The following is a 20,478-nucleotide window of genomic DNA, read 5'->3' on the forward strand; positions in this document are numbered from 1 at the left end:
TTGCAAATATAAGGACTTAGAAACTTTAAAAATAGAACCTACAGAAATTGGTTTTGTAGGTGCCCCCAGTTATAAGAGCTAGTGAATTTTTCAGGCGCTGGGTTAGAATGTTTATGGATTACTCTAGGACTAACCACATTTATGAATTGTCCAAATGTTTCAGTTTTTAAAACCATTTCTCATTTCACATTTTGAATGTTCTGTTCTCTCTCACCTTTTTGTGATTTCTCTTCCTTCCTATTCTAGGTCTGCAAAAAAGTGAATCGTAAAATAATGTCATATTGAAAGCACTGTTTGACACCTCAGAGTTCAGTATTAGAGTAAATTTCACTTTACTGTTGTCCTGCACACAGTATACATGGTCAAAGGTTTTGGGATAGCATAGGAATATAGTGGAGGTCAAGACTTACAGACAAGTTGAAGTGATAACTTGTTGAAGTAGACTTTCTGATATTAAAGGATCACCATATCAACTTTCTAAAAAGAAATTCTTTCTTGATCTCAGCAGTGCATTAATGTGAAGCTTGGAGGAATCTTCTTTGTCTCCCAGACAACTAGTTAATACACTATAAACACCAGATAAGACAATTTATCATCAAGTACTAAATCTGTTTTAGATAACAGAAAAACATCATTGCATTTGGTTAAGTAGGCTGAGTGTAATGGTACATGAGAGCCTGGATATCATTGTATGTGATAGTAAAAAAAGAACAGCATGCTATGGAAACTATTAACAAATATTCTGCTAACAAAATAATTTGTCTCTTTCTTGTTAAACCTATTCCTAATGCTACCACCTAAAAATTGATGTATTTTTCCAAAGGCAGACTTATCTAATTCTGATATGGTTTAAATTTGATACATTTTGTATTTTGTTACCAAAATTGCTACCAGGAGAGAAGTGTAATTTCTACCTCTCATTTCAGTGCTCTGTTACCAGTGATTTAGATTTTCCAAAACAAGTCATCCCGCTCAAGACTCTGAATGCTGTTGCTTCAGTGCCTATAATGTATTCTTGGTCTCCCCTTCAGCAAAATTTTATGGTAAGTGTCACAGTTTCAGGTTAACTGCTCCTGTATTCCTGCATCTGTGGTCCACTCCACGAATGCCACTCAGGTCTGCCCTGTCTCCATCTCTTGGCAGGAACCTTTCTCCCACTCCCTTCTGACAGGGTTTTTATGATTACACAGACCTGCCATCCACTGTGATATCTCCAGCAAGCCAGTCTGGTTACAGGCCAGCTCCTGCACTGCTTTCTTTCAGAGGACGATTGATAGTGTTTTTCCCAGTGACCACACAGCTCTTCTAAGCAAGCACGTTTATTCATAGCGCAAAAGCATTACAGAGAAAAAAGAAATTTAAATCCACATTAAACATACCAGAAACCACCCATCTTCCATATGGGGAGTCTGATAGGCCAACATTCCTTCTAACTCGTTAGCAAGGGTTGGGGCCTCCCTTTGGACAGAGAGTGATGTCCATCTGCTGAATCAAAATGAAGGCATGAGCCAGTCCAAGCTCATCCTTCTTATATCAGAAGCCTTTTCTCTCTCTCTCTCCCAGTCGCTGGCAAACCCAGCCTGATCCTGAATATGCAAACTACCTGAAGGGTTGGAACTTCTCTGGAGTTGGTTAGTCTCAGTGACTCACCGTATTTTCATTCCTGGAGGAGCTGTGTTAACACATTATACATGGAGTAACAATTATACATAAACCATTCATACATTTAATACAGTTGTCTCCAAAGATGCTGCCTGGAGTTGCAATATCTGTTAAAGTAAGTTAAAAAGTAGAAGCTGTGTGCATTTGGGGAGATAAATTACAGTTTAAGTGGAAACCAATAAACTAGTATATCCAAAAGAATAGAAATCTATTCCATTTGTTTTAATATTCAGATCTGTATAAAATACCTGAAATATTTCTTTCTACACTGCTTCACATCAGTTTTCTTTTCTTGCTCTACCCAATTGCCTCTTTCATTTTTTACCAGTTATTTCATAAACTTGAAAAACTTACAAAGAAAAGGTTGAATATTACAAAGGTGACTGGATGGCAGGTTTTTGTGAGCAGACAAAAGTTTTAGTACTGATTCATTTTTAGAAAGAGGACATTTTAAAGATATTTGTGATTTACACTTGGTGAGTGTTAATGCTTAAGTCAAAAGAGACAGTAATAACACTGGCCATAGACTCAACCTTTCGCACCTAAATCTTCTAGAGTTCCATAACATGAGTATTGTAAAGTTAAGGATATTCCAGTCCTTGGCCTCACCAGAATAGAAATCCTGATTATGTACAATGGCTTTGTATTTAGGACAGATGTCAGTTAAGGTCTAGATTTTGACCTAAATCAAATTTGAACTAAGTTTTTAGAAATTAGGACTAATGCCTGATGTGTCCAGAAGGAAGTCGTAATGAGTTATTGATTATTCTTGCATAATCTATTGTCAGTCTCCATTAAGTCATGTTAATTCTCTGAGATCTAGGATTTATTGTATGATCGGACTACTTATATTATGAACAGACATTTAAATTACTTAGGAAACTGCACTTTTGACACTGTACACAACTATTTACATATAATCAGTCATCCTTTTTCATGTTAGTTTAGTGCACTGAAGGCAACCATTTTTATTTAGAATAAAAAAATACAAAATATACTAATTACTGTGTGTGCATCAAGCTGACTGATCTTATTATTAGAAGTAATTTTAATCCAGATAAAATCAGCAGCTAATCTACAAGAAAACTCAACCCACAACTAAATGTTTTTCTCTACAAAAAACGAAACATCAACCCTCTATCCCTGAAAGCCAGAATTAAGTTACACCTATCGTATTTAAATTAAATAATTGTAAAGGCATTATTATCAACAAATATTTAATCCATTTTAGACAACAGGTTATCTGTTAACATAATGAGTATCCTGTTGAGGATAAGGGCTTGTCTACATGGAGGGAAATTGACCAGAATAGTTATAGTGGAATAGTAATTCCACTATAGAAATGCATCAATAACTGCTCGTGTGAGTCTTCTATTACAGAAGAAAGTGACTTTATTTCAGAATGATTATGTGACTATACGGAACGTCACATCTCATTGCAGGTTTGGGGCAGTGGCACTTCTGAAATGGGGGACTCATCAAAATTTTTTCTTGTTCTCCCTGAGAGAATATCTTTGCTTTTATTGTAATCATAAATCTTTCCACATTACTTTTAGGTAGAGGATGAAACAGTTTTACATAACATTCCTTACATGGGAGATGAAGTGCTTGACCAGGATGGAACCTTTATTGAAGAACTGATCAAGAACTATGATGGAAAAGTACATGGAGACAGAGGTGAGTCCAACACACCATGTATATCTGTCATTTCTTCCTACCTAAACATGATTAACAGCTGCTTATGTAGCAGTCAGCTTTATTATATATTTTTATTTATAAGTTAAATATCAAAACTGAAGTATGATTCCTGAGGACTTACTATTTACTAATACTAATTACTGTTTGGTATTCTCCGTCATCCGCCTAAGCCATGTCAAATAGTGAGTATAACAATCATACTTAGCTTTTGTACATGGATTAATATTTATGCATTTCTTTGAAAATATAAACTAAATCCTCACACCAGTCCTGAGGGTGAAATAGCGAGGTTAACTTTGTTGCCCAGAGCATACAGTTAATCATTGTAATAGCTGGGTTTGATATTAGATAAGTGGTGAAACATTTCAAGGACAATCCAATCATCATCCTGTCCCTTTTGACTAGACTTCTGAATTGTAGGGCACAGTGGCATAACCAGATTGAGCCAGGAGATGGAGAGTTAAACTCTTTGGCATTTCATTTGCCTTTACTGTGTATGAATGAATTCCTCTGGCATGCTTCCTAGGTGGGTGGTGTGGATGATTAGGGAGAGGATAGCAGCAAACCACTTCTGTCCTCATTGCCAGTATGGCACAAAGTGACCAGTACCCCAGCCAGCCCAGTCCCCTTTATCTTGTAGGAAGTGTGATATTACTAGAGCTTTATTTTTCTGTTCCTATTTGCTGGTAGAAGGATTTATATTCCCTCTCTTGGCCGCCATAGAGGGATTTGGGAAAAGTCCCTCAAAATTAACAGATAAGCAATTGTTGATTCTCATTCATCCTCCTGCTCAGCCCCTCCTGTCTTGTACTGAATTTACGGATTGTAATGTGCTCTGAGCACTGGATCTGATAACTAAATGTGTAGCCATAGTTTTAAAAAAAACAACTGATATATGGGGTAGAAATAAATACTTCGTTTGCACTTCCTTTGTGTTTTTTGCTTTACTTCTGATCTTGATGAATTTCAGAATGTGGATTTATCAATGATGAGATATTTGTAGAGCTGGTAAATGCACTTGGTCAATATAGTGATGATGAAGATGATGATTATGGAGATGACAATTCTGATGAGCAAGATGAAAAACAGAAAAACCGAGACGGCAACAGAATGGGTATGTCAATCCAGTAGATTTGAAAAACCTTTATTATTGTAGCAGTTTTTCCTGCCTTTATTTGCTCAATAAATGGAAGATGTTCAGATTTGCATTTGTGTTTGTGCTCAGTGAAGTTAACAACTTTATTTCTTCTAGTGATTGCACATGTCTGTTCCACTTCAGGTGTGTGCATGTTTAGTGCACTGTTGAAAACTTTTCCCCCAGTGGTACGCACTGAGGCAGCACATATGTGCATTCTGCTGCCTCGTGCCACTGTGCTGCCCCTGATTCTGCTCAGTTCCTTCACTGCTCATGATGGTTGTCGGAGCATGTTATCTTGCTATTGCAGGTTTTTCTTAAATTGTCTATTTTGTATATAGTTGGTTTTGGTTTTAACCATAGTTCTAGTGTTAGGTTCTTCTAGTCATAAGTAGGGCTTTACCAATTTCACGGCTGTGAAAAACATGTCACAGACCATGAAATCAGCCCTCCCTTGTGAAATATGATCTCCCCTGCTTCTGGGAGCCTGGGGCTCCGAGCTGCTAGTCCAGCCACACTGGGGAGGGTCAGGATTTGTCCTTCCCCTGCATGGCTGCTCTTGGTAGTTAGATCAGATCCAGCTCTAGAGGCAGCACAGAAATGAGAGTGGAACACCCTCACTTCTGTGCTGAAGCAGCCCAGGAGATGGTCTCCGGGCTTCTGTCTCCTCCTGTCCTGTTCCTCCCTGCTGCCGCCCCCCCCCCCCCCCCCGGGCAGTCCCTCAGCTCTGCAGGGACAGGCAGGCTGCTTTGGGGGGAGTTGCGCAGAGCCTGGTAGGGAGCCTGCTAGTCCCGCCAACCTCGCTCTCTTTCCCTCATACCCATTCCCAAGCACCAGCAGGGGGCCAGGCACCTCCCTTTACCCATGTACCTCATTATACTGTGCCATCCAGAGGGAAGCTGTTGATGATCTCTCCGATACAGTCGTCTTTGGGCTCCAGACACTGATCCCTGGCCAAACAGAAGTGACTACTCGCCCACCCCGATTTGGTCAGAGGAAGCTGATTTATCTTTGGAGATTGGCTTACACATGTTGCAGTGGATCATGTGCCTCACCATTCCCTTCTGAGTGGTTACCACCTCTGGCACCCACCAGAGGCTCCATCTTGGCCAGCCACTTGAGGCTGGAAGAAACTGGGCTCCTGGCCTTTACCAGTGGCAGTTCTGGCACACTTGGGGGTTTCTGCTTGCCTCCAGCTCATCTCCTTACCCTCCCTATTCTACTTCATCCAGAACAGTGGTCTCCAAACTTTTTGATTGCACGCCCCCAGGAAAAAACAAATTTGACACAGGCATGCTGCCAAAGGAAAGGAAAAAAAGTGGAAGAGCTGCCGCAGGCGCGCTCCTTCTGCCACCGCAGAATCAAAGGTAGAAGAGCTGCCGCAGCCTTGCTGGCGACGCTCCTCCTGCTGCGCACCCTCTGGGCACATCCATCCTTGGCTTCATCCTCTTCATCGCCTGTGGGGCAAGTGCCTCCTTGCCTCCCCCGATGATTAGAGTCCATCAGGACCCTTTAAAGAGAGTGACTTATGCTTTGGATATCCAGATGGAAGTTGTTAGAGAGAGGTCTCAGGCTGATTGACATTTTAGCTGCCGTAGGACCTGCTCAGATGGTGCTTCCATTTAATTAAGCTATTCTGGAGACCGCCAAAGTGCTCTGATAGACTCCATCTTCCTTTCCCACACAGCAAAAGGCTGAGGTGCAGGTATTATGTCCTCTCACAGGTGTTGAACATTGATTTACCCCCTCCCCTCTGGCATCAGTGGCGGTTTCAGCTGCCATTTGGAGGCTGCCAGACATCTACCCCAAAACAAATGACGCAAAAAAACTTGATTTCATTGGCAGAAAATTTTATTGAACAGCTAGCTTGCAGCTCAGGATTGCTAATCAGTAGGCATTGCTATGATTTCTACCTCTGAGACAATATCTGAAAGTTTAAGGACAGATTGCCAGAGGACAAGAGGCAAGAGTTCCTTTCTATGTTGGACGAGAGTAAGTTGGTGCCCAGGACCTCACTTCAGGAGGTTTTGGATGCTGCTGATTCTGCAGCCAGAGCCACGGCAGTGGCTGTTTCAATTCACAGATGTTAGTGGCTCCAGTCATCATGTCTTCCTCAAGAGGTTCAACCAACCATTCTGTATCTTCCCTTTGAGGGGCCGTCGCTGTTCTCTAGGCAGACTGATGACAAGCTGAATAGTCTCAAGGACTCCAGGGCTACACTCACATGTTAGGGCATTTATAGACCTGTACTAAAAAAGCATCAGTTTTGCCCTCAGCAGGCATACCACTTTCCATCATTTACAGCTTGCCACCAGAACCTAGTTAAGAAAAAGGGCAGAAGTTTTAGGAGGGGAGACACCCTCTCTCTTCCCCCCCCACCTCCCCACCCCACCAGACACATCCTCTTCTGCACTACTACCCAGTTTGTGCACGCAGCCTGGGGGTTCTAAGCAAGCATTTTGGTGGGTTTGTCCAGGACTGTTTCTCCTCCTCCTGTCCCACTATCTAAGTGCTTGGTCTTGCATCACTACGGATCAGCGTGTCTTAAGCATGGTGGAATTGGGATACAAGCTTCAGTTTATTTCGGTCTCCCCATCGCACCACCTTCCCAATCCTTTTTCAGGGACCAGTCTTACAAAGAACTTCTCCTTCAGAAGATGCAGTCTCTCCTCTAGTTCAGTGGTCTCCAAACTTTTTGAATCGCGCACCCCCCAGGGCTAGCTCTAGGAAAGCAAAAAAAAAAAAAAAAGCTGCTGCTGAAGACGGAGCGGGGAGAGCCGAGCTGCCGCTGGTGTGCCATCGAAGAATCAAAGGTCCGGGAGAGCCAAGCTGCTGCCGTGTCAGCGACACTCCTCCTGCCGCGCACCCCACTTTGGAGACCACTGCTCTATTTGGAAGCCATAGAGGAAGTTTCTCAGCAATTCAGAGGAACAGGGTTTTATTCCCGCTGTTTCCTGATCTCAGAAGGAGGTCTCAGACCATATTAGACTTGCGACAGCTAAACAGATATCTGAAGAAAATAGTTTTTTGCATTGTCATGCTGGCTTCCATTATCTCTCCCTGGAGACTTGTATGCTGTCTTCGACTTAAAAGATGCAAATTTCCAAGTAGCAATACGTCAAAGCCACAGGACGTTCCTCAGATTCATGGTCAACCAATCTCACTACCAGTTTGCAGTACTATCATTTGGCCTGTCTGCAGCTCCATATGTTTTCAGAAAGTGCATGGCAGTCGTGGCAGCGTTCCTGAGGAAATCAGGAGTTCAGGTGTTTTTCCTACCTGGATGACTGGTTGGTGAGAGGCTGATCTAAAGTTGTGGTGCTGTCCACTATCTCTCCTCCAATTCACCTTCAACACTCTGGGTTGCTTAGCAACATGGAGAAGTCAATCCTGTCACCTGTACGAAAGATGGAAGTTTATAGGAGCTGTCTTGGACTCTCTGGAAGCCAAGGCCTTTCTTCCACAGGTGAGATTCCAGACTCTGCTGTCCCGTTGCTTTAAATCTGAGGGCCCATCCTATGACAACAAAATTGCCTCAGGCTTCTGAGGCATATGGCTTTATGCACTTATGTGGTTCATCTTGAAAGCTGCAAGGGTGGTTAGCATCGATGCACTCTCCAGTTTGTCATCCTCTAGACATAGTAGTTTGAGTACACGCACAAGTCTTGACCTCTAAACTCGTGGAAAAACCATTCATGTGTGTATGGAGTGCCATTTGCTCCTCCATAGCTGGCTTTGACCGTAGTTATATACGCTTCTGCCCTTGCTTGGGGTCTCACCTCAGGTCTCTGGACATGCAGTGTCTGAGAATTAAGGGCCATTCAGCTAACTCACAAAGCCTTTCTTCCCCATATCAAGGAAAGAAATCCTTGCCATACACTTCTACCCTGATATAACGCTGTCCTTGGGAGACACAAAATCTCACCACGTTATATTGAACTTGCTTTGCCCCCCTCCCCATTCCTAGTTTCCTGACACCCCCTCCAGAGACCCCCATCCCTAATCACCCCCAGGACCCCGCCCCCTGACAGGCACTCACCGGCAGCGGCGGGAAGCGGAGCAACGTGGCCCCAGCCCGCTCCACTCTGCCGCCTCCCTACTGCGGCAATCCGGTTCCCACCGACGGTGAGTGTAGGGAGGTTGGGGAAAGGATGCCCCCCGTACTCACCTGCAGCAGGAAGCGGAGTGCCGTGGCTGGGAGCTGGCAGAGCAGAGTGGACTGGGGCCGGGCTGCTCTGCTTCCCGCCACCGGTGGGTGCGGGGAGGTTGGGGAAAGGACGCCCTCCGCACTCACCGGCGGCGGGAAGCGGAGTGACGCGGCCCCAGCCTTCTCTGCTTTCCTTGCCCCAGCCCCAGCCGTGTTGCACTCACCGGTGGTGGGAAATAGAGCGCCGCGGCTGGGAGCTGGCAGAGTGGAATGGGCTGGGCTGCTCTGCTTCCACCACTGCCGGTGAGTGCAAGGAGAGGTCCCTTCCCTCAAGCCCCCTCCCCCAAGCGACATGGCTGGGCTGGGGTGAGGGAAGCGGAACGGGCTGCTCCCAGTCTCCTGCTAGTCCCCCGGGCTACTCTGGGATTGTGGGGCCCCCAAAAGCCCCCCCCCCCCGCACAGCTCCTGCCTCCCAGACCCTATGTGTGGGGAGCCCCTGACCGCCCCCAAGACTCTAAGCCCTTTATCCAAACCCTTGGCCCCGGCCTGGTACCCTTAACACACTGCTCAGAGCAGCGTGTCAGAGCTACCACGTTGTATGCGAACCCGCTTTATATCGGGTCACGTTATATTGGGGTAGAGGTGTACTTACGGACAACATAGCGGCCGTGTTCTGTGTGAACAGGCAAGGACAAGCCCAGTTGTCTGCTATGCCATGAGGCAGTGAGGATGTGGGATTTCTGTAGCACCATCTCAGTCCACTTCAAATCCTCTCACTTTCCTGGTGTCCAGGGTAAACTGGTAGACTGATTAAGCAGATCTTTCACTAGTCACCACAAGTGGTCTGTCTGCCAGACATTGCCAGATTCATTTTCCAACGATGTGGGACTCCCCAAATAGACCTGCTTGAAACAAACATCAACAGGAAGGGCCATCACACAGGTCACAGCCCAGAGTCTCTCAAAAGATGCTGTCCTGTTGCCCTGGATGGCCACGCTCCTGAACACATTTCCTCTAGTTCCGCTCCTGCCCAGAGATGTTGTTGAAATCACTCCAGACCGTGCTTGAGTCATATTTCTAACTCCGTATGGCCTTCCTACTCTGCTGAGCCTCTCATTCAGCTCTGTTGATGCTACCCTCAGGACCATGGTCATCTCCTCCACCCCAACCTACAGGCCCTCATCTCCCAGCCTGGATGCTCCATGGCTAATGCCTCAAGAGGAGGCTTGCTCAAAGGGAATTCAAGATGTACTTTTAAATAGTAGAAAAACTATACACTAGATATACTTCATTGGAAAATTGGAAGACATTTTCCATCTCATCCCAAGAAAAAGGGGTTTCTCCAGTCTGAGCTCCCATACATCATGTTCTGGACAGTCAGTTACACCTGAAACAACATGGGCTGGCAACTAATTCCATCAAAGTCAACCTAGCAGCTATCTTGGTTTTCCATTCACTGATGGACAGTCATTCTCCCTCCTCCTCTTCTCTCTCCCCCCCGCCCCTCTTGCCCAGTCTCATGTTAATCAGATTTTTGAAAGGGGTCTCTCTACTATTTATATCCCCAGGTAGAAGATCCTGTTCCTCTGTGGGTTTTTCCAGTAGTTTAGTGTTGACAAAGCTAATGGTCCTGCATTTAAACCTTTAGCTACCTGATTGTTGCTACATCTCTTGATCAAGGTAGCCTTTTTGTTGGTAATCACTTCAGCCAGAAAAGCAGGCAGATTACATGCTCTAGTGTATGAACCTCTGTATATCATCTCCTACAAGGATAAAGTTTACCTATGCCTTCGTTCAAAATTTCTCACCGAAGTAGTGTTTGACTACCACATCAATTAGGCAGTATATCTACCCTCTTTCTTCCCAAAGCCTCATGCTCAAGGATGAGGAGAGACTCCACAGGTGTTAGATCATTTGTGGTGTTCTTGGACAGGACTAAGCAGTTCAGATTGTCCTCACAATTATTTGCAGCAATTGCAGACAGGATGAAGCGACTTCCACTCTGTTCTCAAAGAGTCTCATCCTGGATATCCCCCTATATATGCTTATGCTATGAATTGGCCAGTGTAGCTCCACCAAGCAGAGTATTAATACATTCAACAAAATCACATACAGCCTTTGCAACCGTTTCAGCTCCAGTGACTATCCTAGAAATTTGTAAAACCTCATTGTGGTCTTCAGTCCATACTTCTGCCTCACACTAGGATATCTCTCAGCAATGTAGAGATGATGCCAGATTTGCACGTGTGGTCCTTTAAGTGTTGTTCAAGTAGACTCCGATCCTACTCTGGCTTGACCTGCTTGAGTGTCACCTGAAGTGGAATGGGCATGTGCAGTCACTTGCAGAAATGGTTACTAATCTGTTCCGTAACTGTTGTTTGAGACATGATGTACATCTCATTCCATGACCCGTCCTCCTTCCCCTCTATATTGGATTCTGTCCAGTAAGAATGAAATGAGGGAAGTCAGCAGTGGTTCTGCCCTTTATACCATCGCGCAGCAGCGGGCACATGCACCATCTCAATGGGCATCGCTGACGGAACAATCTCCAACAGCGTACTGGGCGCACACATGCCTGAAGTGGAATGGACATGTGCAGCACATCTTGAAGAACAAGAGTTATGGAACAGGTTAGAAATAGTTTCTTTCCTCAGCATTTCTCTATACCGGTCAGTCCCAGATTAGCAAAGAGAGTGTTGCAAAATGTGGTGCTGCTAATCATAGACCACTGCCAACACAGGGAGATGGTCAACTCCTGCACTGTTGTTGAAGGATACAGTTGTGCAATATTTTACTGAGGAAGACAGCACCATTCATCAAGCAGATACGTGAATGATCGGTGCTGGCAAAATAACATAACTTATTTGTCCAGAAGAACCTGTTGATAGGAAAAATCATTTAAAACTCCTTAATATAACTTCTCTGTAATTATAAACCGAAAGCTTCAGATTTTTGAAGAGCTAATTCTTTCTTTACTTTGTAATTTAGGTTCTTGGTCAGCTTTTTTCATCCTTAAATATTGGTATAAACAGTAAATTTACAAGTAGATTAACATTTATAAAGCTACTGTGTGAAATACCAAAGGAGCACAATATTATTCAGAAAATATTTCCTATTCGTCTTCATATTTCTTTTTCTGCTTCTCTGTGCAGACAAAGAGAGCCATCCACCTCGGAAGTTTCCTTCTGACAAGATATTTGAAGCCATTTCCTCGATGTTTCCGGACAAGGGTACAGCAGAGGAATTGAAGGAAAAGTAAGATTTGATTTCTTAAGAGGTGTGGTACACTGCATAATATGGTTCTTGAGTTTCTATACTGTCTAGAAAAGAGTTACAGTAGAACTCTGTTTATCCAATCTTATTGGGACCAGAGCCAGATTGGATAAACAAAAATTTGGATAATCCAGAGAATGGGTGGAGCTTGGCTCAGTTAATACGGAGAGGTGGATAATGGAGGCTCAGATAAATTGGGTTCTACTGTATTAAAGTTTGTTGATGTTTTGAATAGGATCTGACCACTTTAGGCCCCAAGATTGGGAAGTTCTGAATAAATTGACTACAGCTGTACTGTTTATGTACGTGATACTTGAAGGGTGGCTGTTTCAGACATAAGGGAGGCAGTGTGTCCTAGTGGATAGAGCACTGGATTGGGACTCAGGAGACCTGGGCTCTTTTCCTGGTTTTGCCATGGGCTACTGGGTGACCTTGGGTGAGAGCTGTCAAATGAGGATATGGTTACTGATCTTGTTTGTAAAGCATTTTGTGATTTACAAATGAAAAGTGCTATATAGAAGAGATGGTGGTATTATTTATTATTGTTAGCCTTCCCTATAAGCAGCCAAAAGTCACTTTTGTATGGGTACATATTGTCCTCTTGCTGTGGTGAAGGAAAGAGGAAATGCTTTGTTGCAGTAATCTTTTTTTGGGAGGGGGTGTGTGGGGGAGGGCGCAGGGGCTGGTGGAGGGAAGCATTTTGGGAAAATACATTTTTGAAAAGTAAATACATCCCTCCCGTGAACCCTTCCCTCCCCCCCAGGATTAATAAGTACAGAGCTACTTAGTCATGCCTTTGAATGTAGCCTTTATTGATATACTTTACATAATTTTTGATTTAAGTAATTTGGCTTTTGACTTAAGCTATAGAATCACAGACCAAAGATAACTTAACTTCACATTTTTTGCCAAGATAAATATTGTAGAACAACTTTTTCAGCAGGCAGTTTATTGTAAGTGTCTAGTGCCAGATTTTTCTTAGTTACACCAGTAAGTCCAGAATAAATACATTAAAATCAGGAGTTACTTTAGATTTACAGTGGTGTTACAGCAAAACTTGACCCTTTCTGAATAGAATAAACAATACTTTTTATTTACTTTTCTTTTTGAAGATACAAAGAACTCACAGAGCAGCAGCTGCCAGGAGCTCTTCCTCCTGAGTGCACACCAAACATAGATGGACCAAATGCAAAATCTGTTCAGAGGGAGCAGAGTCTGCACTCCTTTCATACTCTCTTCTGTAGGCGCTGTTTTAAATATGACTGCTTCTTACATCGTAAGTGCAATAGCCTTTTTGTAAATCTGCATTTCATTTTATGAGACCTCAAGAAACTTTAAAGTAGCCACAGAGTACAATACAGAATAAGAAAAGAGAACAATAGATGAGCTAACATCTGCTAACAATAAACATGTTAACTTCATTGTGGTGTGAAAATTGTAGTTTCTGATCTTTGAAATATTGGATATATTGTTTGGTGTAGTTTGATTTCACATTTGTGTTTTTGAAGTTGATAGAGTGCCTGGCCTGTAGTAGTGTTTCTCGCGCTCTCTCTCTCTTTTTTCTTTTTTTTTTAAAGTAAAAGTTTTGTTTCTCAATACTATTCCATACATTATCATACTTATCTCTCTTTATCATAGGGAGATTGAAAACTGACCAGATTTGTGTTGGAGGGCTTTGTTCTTTTCCTGTTCAGATTTTTTCGGTCCTCAGCAGGGGAAACGAATATCCGTGAACTGCTTTAGTCTTTTATTCTCTTCTGAGAATACCCCACAGTTTACTCCTAGCCCTCTTAGTCTTATGGAGTGGAATTATTTTTAGACAGTAGTGTCCTAGAAATCCTTCAGAAAGGATGCCCTATTCAGTTATAATTCATATTGCCCATACCTTCTGAAGAAACCTTTTAACAAAGTGTTGAGAGACAGTCAATTCCCATTTTCAAGTGGGAACAATAAAGTACTTCCCTGAGTACCATCAGAAAAATGGTTCTTTTATTTCTTCATCCTGAAGCCAAGGGCCCAGAATGTGTGAAGCAACTAGAAAATGAGTGCAAAGGATTTTGAACTGTCTGAATTTGACATTGAGGGGAGTACAATATACAATTACTTGTTGGTGAACTCAAGTAAAGAGACTCATTAACCAGTAGCTTCCAAATGAGAAATTGTCTTGAGGCGATGACCCACTTTAGGGTGGTGAAATCATGAAGGATTAGGCCAATAACTTCTGGTCTCAAGAATTTTTTCCTGAGCTGGGGGGTTAGAGAGAAAATTCCATTTCTATAAAAAATGATTTTCCTGACCTGATCACCAAGAACATAATACACTGAAGCAGGAAATTCAGCAGATCCAGTGTCTTTCTGAGCCCATTATAGGCACTGAAAACATTAGCTCTGTACCTGCATGTCGAAGAACTGACAGACCAGAAATAAGAATTCCCAAACAGGAAGTCTGTGCTGAACAGGTTCATGAAAATACTGTATTCATTATGCAGAGAAGACACAGAGGTCTTCACTAAGAAGCCCCCAAGTACATGTTGCCATTCAAGGATGGCTACTTTCTTGATGGGATGATAGACGTTTGAGATGTCAAGGTACTCTGGATACCCATCTTCAAGGTAGAAAGGGTGGGGGCGAGGAGTTTTGGGCCTGAGGGCCCCATCAGGTTTCCAAAATTGTATGGCGGGCTGGTTGGGCTGTGTCTCCCCAAACAGACAGGCGTGGCCCGGCCCCTATCTGACCCCCGCTACTTCTCATCCCTTGACCACCTCCACCCCACCCCCGGACTCCTGCCCCAATTCCAACCTCCCCAATTCCCTGTCCCCTGACCGCTTCCAGACCTCCTGCCCCTGACTGCCCCCCGCCGCCCCATCCAACCCCTCCTCTCATTCCTGACTGCTCCCCCAGGACCCCTGCCCCACCCAACAACACCTTCTCCCTGACCTCCCCCGGAACCCCTGCTGCCCCATCCAACCTCCCCCCCACCCCCCAGACTTCCTGCCCCATCCAACCACCCCTCCTTCGTGACTGCGCCCCCGGGACCCCTGCCCCTATTCAACCCTGCTCTTTCCTGCCCTCTGACTGCCCCGCCTGCTGACCACCACCTTGAACTGCCCTGCCCTCTATCCAACCCTCCCTGCCCCCTTACTGCACTGCCTGGAGCACCGGTGGCTGGTGGCACTACAGTCGTGTTGCCCAGAGCACCAGGACAGGCAGTTGCGCCGCCCGGCTGGAGCCAGCCATGCCACTGTGCAGCACGGCACCGGGTCAGGCTGTAGCTCTGCAGCTGCACTGCTGCCCATAGCATTGTGCTGGCGGTGCAGTGAGCTGAGGCTGCGGGGGTGGGGGAACAGCTGGGAAGGGCTCGGGGGCTAGCTTCCCAGGCCCAGCAGCTCAGGGGCCGGGCAGGAGGGTCCCGTGGGCCGTAGTTTGCCTGCCTCTGAGGTAGAATAATCTAGCACAGTGCTCAGATGGCTGCAGAACCTTGCAAAGCCCCTAAGGCTGAAGATGAACATTCAGAGCTATTGTGCTCTATGTTCTTTTAGATGCAGCAATGCAATTTGTGTTTGATGCTACTTATATCTATCACAAAGGCACATCTATTGTAGTAAGGAGTCCCTGTTGCTGAAGCTGTGATCTGCCTGTGTGCCCTACCCTTCAAAGGGCCACTTCTGTTTGGCAAAGAACTCTACATACATGAAATCTGGGTTCCTCACAAATCAAGCCTCAGAAATAGCAGTATTCCTTTCAGTCTAAACTTCATTAGAGGCTGGCACTCCAGAGGAGGAGAGCTCAATGTAAAACACGCACATGCACACAAGCGCTGACCCATGCAGTGTCAGATACCGTAGCTGGTAGCCTTTGCCACTTCCTCAGTGGATCGGCCAACGTGACTTTGGATCTCCATTGTCTTTAAGTGAGGCTATTCAGTATACATCCGTTCTTAACTGGGGGGCCATGGATCAATGTTCACATCACACTCCCCATCAGTGCCCGGCCCGGGCCAGAGAAGCTAATGATCCAGCTGGCAGACCAAATTCAGTGATGAATCCTGGACGCATGGTACCCCAGGCACATTTTGCATACGCTAAGAAGAAGTAGTAGTTCTAAACCAGGTTTAAATCAGGTTTATCTTATCCAGTTCACTTGCTGCTGCCTCACAAAAAGGCAGAGCATCTAAAACACTTTGGCTCACCTATTGAAAATCTAGGGCATCATTCTAGTTTTCCAGACCAAAGGGGCCAGTGTAGCACCCAGTATGGATCCATACATTTCACAGTTTCAGAAAAATGCAATTTATGCCTAATGTATGTTGCAAGTTTCCCTGAAGTCACTGATCCATTCAGTCAACTCAGAATAACTTCTGTTACATTATCAGTGATTTCTGTGCTTTTAAAACTTTCATCAGTCTCTTCTGGTTTTAAATTGTAAACAGTCACAAGGACATTCACCAACGTGGGGATGGTACTTGTAGCAGCCTTGAAAGAAAAGCATATATTGAGATGATTGGCTGGCAAGATTGGGATAGAAAAGTAATAGGATGCCATTGCCACCTGTGCACGTTCCTAGAGTGCCATGGTTGGATTGTTAATTGAACAAAGAGCCCTCTATTCCTATCTTAGCAGTTAGTCTGCTTCAGCTCAGAAGCTGGCAGAGTTTTTTTAGCATGGTACAGGCATGACATACTTCAGTGACAGATAAATGCCTTCCTGTATGACCTCAGTCATTGGCTGTAGAATTGCATGTACTGGGATCCATGACAGTGAAAATGGAAGTGATGCCTGAGCCCGCTTCTGTAGGACCGTGCTGCAGCCCTTTCTGCTCTCCCCCTGGGAACCAGAATGTAACTTTTTTTTTCAAATGTTGGCTGTGGTTCTCTTAGATGGTGGTTGATAACATTAACTTGGGAAAAAGGATGTAACCTGGGTCATTCCCATGGGAGAACATTAAATATATCTGATCTGTTGGAATGTAGTATTGTGCCCATGTTTCCAAATAATTGCTCAAAGCAAGTGGGTTGCAAAGGGGGCGGGGGGAAAATGGTTGATCAACTACCTCAATATGAGGTAGGTGAGACTTCTGATACAACCTTCGCAACTAGCCATTTCAAGCACAGTCTGATGGCATAATCACGGTTGTCTACATAAATAGGCAGGGAGACGCAAAAAGATGGCCAAAGAATAGCACATGCTGTTGACATGGGAAAAACACCCACTAAAACTGTCAGCTACTCTCCTAGCAGAGAATTGAAACAACATGAAAGAATAGCTAAGCAGACAACATATGTCTAGTGGAATGAAAAATCAGTCACAAGCTGTTCAGGGCAATATGGAGAACAACATATCGATCTGATTAATACCAAAGTAACAGGATGTCTTGAATGTTTCACAAAAACAACAAGGAGTCCGGTGGCACCTTAAAGACTAACAGATTTATTTGGGCACTGGACTCCTTGTTGTTTTTGTGGATACAGACTAACACGGCCACCCCCTGATACTTGAGTATTTCAGAAGTTCAGAGAATAAATATGCTATTCCATATTCTGTTTTGAGGGAATAGCTATCTAAAAGCTGAATTTACCTTGGCATAGATATTCCCACTCTGGCCCATAGTGAGGAAGGTACTATAAAAGATAGCCAGGCCCACAGAACGCATTTTTCTCATAATTGAGGACTGGCCAAAATGGCACTAGTTCACAGAATGGGTGAATCTGCAATTGTCCTTTTTGGCTTCCAGCAATAAATCTCCTGACACTGGACTCTGTCATCCACAGTGATCAAACTCGCTTCAAGAATATGGCATGGCTATAAATAAACCTCAGAATATCCTACAGTACCATTTTAATCTTGATAAATCTATCCCACTGCAGCATGAGAATTTGGAAGGTGGTGTGGCAATATAGGTGGTATTCCTGTGCTGTGTAGGAAGTTCATATATCCTGGAATTTTTTCAGGACGGTTGGAACATGGGAATGAATGCTGGCTCACTGAAAGTTAATTCAGCAGGAACTGTAACCTTTCCAGTTCATGCAGATAATGTGCCATTGGGGGCTCATTGCATCACAAAGATTTTTTTAAGACTGAAGTAATTGAGCCTGGTAATCAAGCCATAATGAAAAGGTAATTTGGTCTTACCTACTACCTTCAAGCTTCCTTCATACATAGTTTTTCATCAGGACAAGGTAGCACTTAAGATAGCACCACATGTTTTTTAATGAAGTTCCCCTCCTCTTTCCTTCAGAAGCAGGATGTATTGGCTACTTTTCTTGTCCTATCCCCCAGTAACAACAAAGAAGCAAGATGGCATTGTTTGGATGGAACTAGAACTTGAAAAATTTATATGAAAAAAACCCAGAAATTCAGATTGAGACACTGTTTGTTTTATATGAAGGTGTTAAAAAAGGACATATAGCCAAATCCACCTTGTTGAATTGGGCCTAAACAACTAATCAGCAAGGTTTACTTCAGTAGTGAGAAGATAGTGTTGGCAGTGTTCAGGGTCCACTCAATATGAATGAGCTGCCTCTTGGACAAAGCAGATGCATCTCTGATAGCAATCTGTTAAAATGTTCCTATGTGCTACCTTCACACCTTTGTTGAGCATTGCAGCTGAGCATTGAGCATGAAGTCAAGACCTCAGCAGATGGAGTTTTTGGAGGAAATGGAGGAGCCCATTGTGGGGTGCTAATTCCACCTTTGCAATCAGAATGCTACTTTGGGAGGTCCAAGTGTCTGGAATGGCATAGAGAATCAACGAGAGAATGGAAATTACCCATTTGATCTGTTTTTCTTTTTAATCCTCCTGTTAATCAGTCCAGACCCCCTTCTTATTGATATTAGCATCACTTTATATAGTTTCAAGTTTTTTATCCAAATATTTTGACTTTCTAGTTAAATGTTGGAAAGAAGTAGTCATTAACTTTTGAAATGTCAAAGTACACTTGATGAGCTGGGAACCGCTTTATGTACAGGTGATGACATTACTGGAACAGTGTGTATTACTGTCTTCATTTGCTCGTAATTATACCTGAGTGTCTGGAATAACAGAATTTAGAAGAAGGATAATCATTGGGTATAGAGAACTTCCCAAATAGCTTGTTTATGGAGCAAATGTACATTTCAGCCTAAAATACTGTCTAAACGTTTGCACCTTCATAAACATTAGGATTGAGTAAGGTCTTGAGGATTGTGAGCCCATTGGAGACAATGTAGATCACAAATTCCAGGAGAATGATTCCATTCTTGACTGAAGAGATCTGGCTGTGGAATGAACTTCCAGACTCTAGCATCCCTAGGAAACTGAAACTTCCACTGTTGGGGGAGGAACCCCCCCGCAAAAAAAAAAAACCAAAACAAAACAGAAAACCCTTTCCGCTATAGCAAGAATGACATTCACAATATTCAGAGTAGCAGCTGTGTTAGTCTGTATTCGCAAAAAGGAGTACTTGTGGCACCTTAGAGACTAAAAAATTTATCTGAGTATAAGCTTTCGTGAGCTATAGCTCACTTCATCGGATGCATTCAGTGGAAAATACAGTGGGGAGATTTATATACATAGAGAACATGAAACAATGGGTGTTACCATACACTCGTCAAGAATTATATCATTCAAAAACCAGTCGGAGAACAGTTCAGTCTCTCTGGTCACTCGATTACAGACCTAAAAGTGGTAATTCTTCAACAAAAAAACTTCAAGAACAGATTCCAACGAGAGACTGCTGAATTGGAATTAATTTGCAAGCTGGATACAATTAACTTAGGCTTGAATGGAGACTGGGAGTGGATGAGTCATTACACAAAGTAAAACTATTTCCCCAGTTTTATCTCCCCCTCCCCCCCCCCCAAGTTCTTGTCAACTGCTGGAAATGGCCCATCTTGATTATCACTACAAAAGGTTTTCTCCTCTTTCTCCCCACTCCTCCCCCCCACTCTCCTGCTGGTAATAGCTCATCTTAAGTGATCACTCTCTTTACAGTGTGTATGCTAACACCCATTGTTTCATGTTCTCTATGTATATAAATCTACCCACTGTATTTTCCACTGCATGCATCCGATGAAGTGAGCTGTAGCTCACGAAAGCTTATGCTCAGATAAATTGGTTAGTCTCTAAGGTGCCACAAGTACTCCTTTTCTAGTCACAATATTGACATCCCGTCTTTGTGAATGGATCCTCTTCCTGGCCCCCCACCCAGAAACTGACCAACAGCAACAAAAAATACCCAACACAGTTTTGACTGATATAGACAAAATTTTTGTGGTGTATTTTTTTAAAGTATTTGTATGTTAACTCCTGATGCACTACCTTTTTGAGATGTCCATGATGATGTGTTAAAATGCTGAAATGTCTAGTTTGTAATAGAACAGAAACACAGCAGCAGAGATCTTTTTTTTTTTTTTTTTTTTTTTTAAATTTGCTTTTGTGCAGACCAGAGAGAATTTTTGGCACACGTTTTTAGGACAAATTTAGCCGCACCCCTAAGAGGTCATAATGGAAATGTTCACATGTGAAACTGATACATATAACTAAAATAGTTTTGATTTCTGCAGATTGCTACAGTCTTGTAAACCATT

The 20,478-nt window shown here is 43.5% G+C and overlaps 1 protein-coding gene across 9 annotated transcripts in view; it reads left to right on the forward strand.

Moving 5' to 3' along the window:
- EZH2 (enhancer of zeste 2 polycomb repressive complex 2 subunit) overlaps positions 1-20,478 on the forward strand; it is an 85,225-nt gene that overhangs the window by 42,301 nt on the left and 22,446 nt on the right. For 8 of the 9 annotated variants that reach the window (XR_013635370.1, XM_073332770.1, XM_078851684.1 and 5 more), the window contains 5 exons: positions 927-1,043; positions 3,219-3,339; positions 4,331-4,474; positions 11,795-11,897; positions 13,028-13,191. Coding sequence is in view for 8 of the 9 variants with exons in the window: in XM_073332770.1 (XP_073188871.1) it covers positions 927-1,043; positions 3,219-3,339; positions 4,331-4,474; positions 11,795-11,897; positions 13,028-13,191 (649 nt within the window). In the remaining variant the exon portion in view is untranslated. Of the gene's footprint in view, positions 1-926; positions 1,044-3,218; positions 3,340-4,330; positions 4,475-11,091; positions 11,273-11,794; positions 11,898-13,027; positions 13,192-20,478 lie in introns of those variants that run through there. The other variant, XM_078851685.1, reaches the window with a different exon arrangement.

This window comes from Lepidochelys kempii, chromosome 2 (genome assembly GCF_965140285.1).
Source record: "Lepidochelys kempii isolate rLepKem1 chromosome 2, rLepKem1.hap1, whole genome shotgun sequence".
NCBI lineage: Eukaryota > Metazoa > Chordata > Testudines > Cheloniidae > Lepidochelys > Lepidochelys kempii.